The following is a 3,475-nucleotide window of genomic DNA, read 5'->3' as shown; positions in this document are numbered from 1 at the left end:
TGCAAGATATACTTGAAGTGAATTAGCAAGAGAAACCATCTAGTAAATAGGCGAATTAGAAATACTAGCCTAAGCTATATTTAAACAAGCAAAATGAATGTTAAATTCTGACAATTGTTGATTTAATTGGCAATTAAATTGCCAGGCATTCATTTCTATGCATTGTGTGGGGTGGGGTGGGGGGTGCTTATGTATGATCTATATGTTTGTGTGACTGTAAGTATTATATATGTATATATGCGCGCGTGTGTGTGTGTGTGTGTGTGGATATATTTATTCATTATGAATATTTCATCATATGTCAATGCATTATCTATCTCTCTGTATAGTTTAATGCATTGAGTGTGCGTGTATTAATATATCACCTATATGTCTGTATGGTTTATGTACTGTATATGTGTATACACAAAATCATTCATCGTGTTGGCGTTGTGAACATTTACACACCATCTGTCTCTGCATGTGTCTGCATTAATGTATTGTGTGAAAAGCATGCATATTTCTTTATGCATGTCGTCATCGTCATCATCATTATCATTTAACGTCTGCCTTCCATGCTGGCATGAGTTGGAGGGTTTAATATGGGCTGGCCAGGCAGAAGCCTACACCAGACTTCTATGTCTGTTTTGGCATGGCTTTTACGGCTGGATGCCTTTCCTAACACCAACCACCCAGCAAGATGGACACGTGTGTTTGTGAATTGCACAATGGTGTGACTGCTTGCATGCATGAATGGATTTTATGTTTATGCATTGTTTATTCATGTGTGAGTGCACATGAGAAAGAGAGAGAATGCTTATGCGTATATATTATTTTATTTTCATTATCCAGTTTATTCTTATTTTTCTTTTATATTTTGGCAGGGCTGACTAGAGAGAGAGAGAGAGAGAGAGAGAGAGAGTGGGGTTCAATAAATATCGTCACAGAGGAAAATCCTAACCTATTTTTAACCCCCTACAACTACTTGACTCTACTGGAAGACACAGCACATGTATTTAGTTCAGTCAGATGAAGTAGATAAAAATAAAGTGACAGGTTTGAACATCATCATCATCATCATCATCATCATTTAATGTCTATTGTCCATGCTGGCATGGGTTGGATGGTTTGACCAGGGCTAGTAAGCTGAGGGGCTGCACCAGACTCTTAAGGGGCTTAGGAAAACTGAAGGATCATTGCTGTGTGTGTGAATCTGAGAGGGGAATATGTTGGATAAAATAACTGACTGACCCTCCTGTATTTTCTTTTACCCAAAGCCAGGAACTTTTCAGCACCTCCTCGTACTTGTTATTTTATGTGAATTACAGAAAGAGCAAAGCAGTGTCAAGCCCCACCTTATCCTATATGTATATATATACATGTGTGTGTGTGTGTGTGTGTGTTAATATAAAAATAAAGCAGGTGGCAATGAAAGAATCAAATTAAACATGGAAAGGAAAAAAAGAAAAAACACTATGAAACTATGGAGCAGACAAACAGACAGACAGTATAACGAGAGTCGCACAAAAGTGAGTGAGTGTGAGGTAATACGTACCGAGACAACACTATAGCCACTGCATCATTGAGCACACTTTCACCAAAGACAAGCGCATACAAATCAACATCAACATTGAGATCATGGAAAATAGCCAGAATTGTAACTGAAATGAAATAACACATCATTATTATTATTATTATTATCATCAACATTGTCATTATTATTATTATTATCATCATTAAAAAAAAGTGGCAAACTGGCAGAATCGTTAGTATGCCAGACAAAATGCTTAGCAGTATTTCGCCTGTCGCTATGTTCTGAGTTCAAATGCTGCCGGGGTTGAATTTACCTTTTGTCATTTTGGGGTCGATAAATTAAGTACCAGTTATGCATTGGGGTCAATGTAATCGACAATTCCCCTCACCCAAAATTGGTGCCCTTGTAACAAAATTTGAACCATAATTATTATTATTACTACTACTACTACTACTACTACTACTACTGTTGTTCTTAATTTATGACTGATTAAACTCTTCAGAAAGGTAAATGCACAATTAAAAGAAGAGCATGATGTGACAGGTAATAAAACACAGAATGACATTTTTTTTTTTTATTAAACTGAACAATATTTTAAACAGGATATCAGTCTTCTTCAGGTTCAACATAAAGCAAGAATAATACTTGATAAACAAGGTCATTCTGTATATAAATATTAGGAGGGAGAGTGTGCTGATAAGAGAACCTCTGTATTGCTAGAAATAAAGCTGCTAGATATAGCAACCAAAATCTCCCTAACTTCATACCCATGTGTCTTTAAAAAAAAAGGAGGAAGACACTGGATAAACTATGACTACTAAAAGATGGGATAGTCATGGCTAGAGACTTCATGGACCATGAGTCTGTCTACTTGAATAATGGGAGACCTTGAGCTAATACCATTCTTCCATATTTTTTACTATCTTTTAATAATTTTTTTCAGAGAAGGAAGGGTATCACTCACCACCATTTTTCAAGGTCTCCAAGATTTTTGGAAGGTCATTATTCTCAAACTTGAATGATGGAAGAATATATTTTTCTAAATTTTGGCGGAGTGGGGCCAGTTGATTAGATCGAACTCAGTACGCAACTGGTATTTAATTTATCGACCCCGAAAGGATGAAAGGCAAAGTCGACCTCAGCAGAATTTGAACTCAGAACATAAAGACAGACGAAATACTGCTAAGCGTTTCACCCGGCGTGCTAACGTTTCTGCCAGCTCGCCGCCATGATGGAAGAATATTGGCTCCAGACTGTTAGAAGGACACAAACCTGAGATTATTAAAAGCAGCCAAAGGGCAAAGACGAGACACTAAACTGAGCAAATGCCCAACTCCTTAGCATTGACATTACTCTGTCAAATGTAATGCTTATTTATTCACATTGTTTTGAATTAATTATACTTATCCACCAGCTTTGAGATTTTGATTTCATGATTATTTTCGCAATGACATTGTAGGGTAGGTGTGAGAAACTGGACATGACCAGTCTGAATATAAAACAGGTAGAATATTTGGGCCGGACATGGTTGGCCTAAATGCTAAAGAGTTAAGCTGAAAACCGCATTGAACAGAACTAGCAAGGGAACAGTGGCCAGAAATAACAATTACTAGATATGGAAAATTATAATTTGAAGCATGATAAAATAAAATTCTTTCAAAAATTGAATGGTGGTGTGGAAGTGGGGGGGGGATGCTAATTCAATTGAATTCACAAATTCAAGTACAGTCTTCCACACCAGATTCTTGTATTACAGTAAATATTCATTCACTCATTCATTCCGTTTCATTTACATACCCACCTAACCAGTTCCAACTGAGAAAGAAGGAAAAATATCTTCTTCCATTTTTATCATCAGTGATTTACTTGTGTTCATATTTAACATACATGTAAAAATAAGGATACATATATATCTGTATGTATATATGTATATATTATATATAATGTATATATATATATATA

At 36.0% G+C, this 3,475-nt stretch overlaps 1 protein-coding gene across 1 annotated transcript in view; it reads right to left on the bottom strand.

The window, feature by feature from the left end:
* Positions 1 to 3,475, bottom strand: part of LOC106870034 (sodium/hydrogen exchanger 9) — a 124,381-nt gene that overhangs the window by 61,914 nt on the left and 58,992 nt on the right. Inside the window, exon 6 of the mRNA XM_052974351.1 lies at positions 1,535 to 1,640. Within this exon, the coding sequence (XP_052830311.1) occupies positions 1,535 to 1,640 (106 nt within the window). The remainder of the gene's footprint in view (positions 1 to 1,534; positions 1,641 to 3,475) is intronic.

The sequence above is a fragment of the Octopus bimaculoides genome, chromosome 18 (genome assembly GCF_001194135.2).
Source record: "Octopus bimaculoides isolate UCB-OBI-ISO-001 chromosome 18, ASM119413v2, whole genome shotgun sequence".
Classification (NCBI taxonomy): Eukaryota; Metazoa; Mollusca; class Cephalopoda; order Octopoda; family Octopodidae; genus Octopus; species Octopus bimaculoides.
The sequence above is the reverse complement of the archived record's forward strand: the minus strand, read 5'-3'. Positions and strand labels throughout refer to the sequence as shown.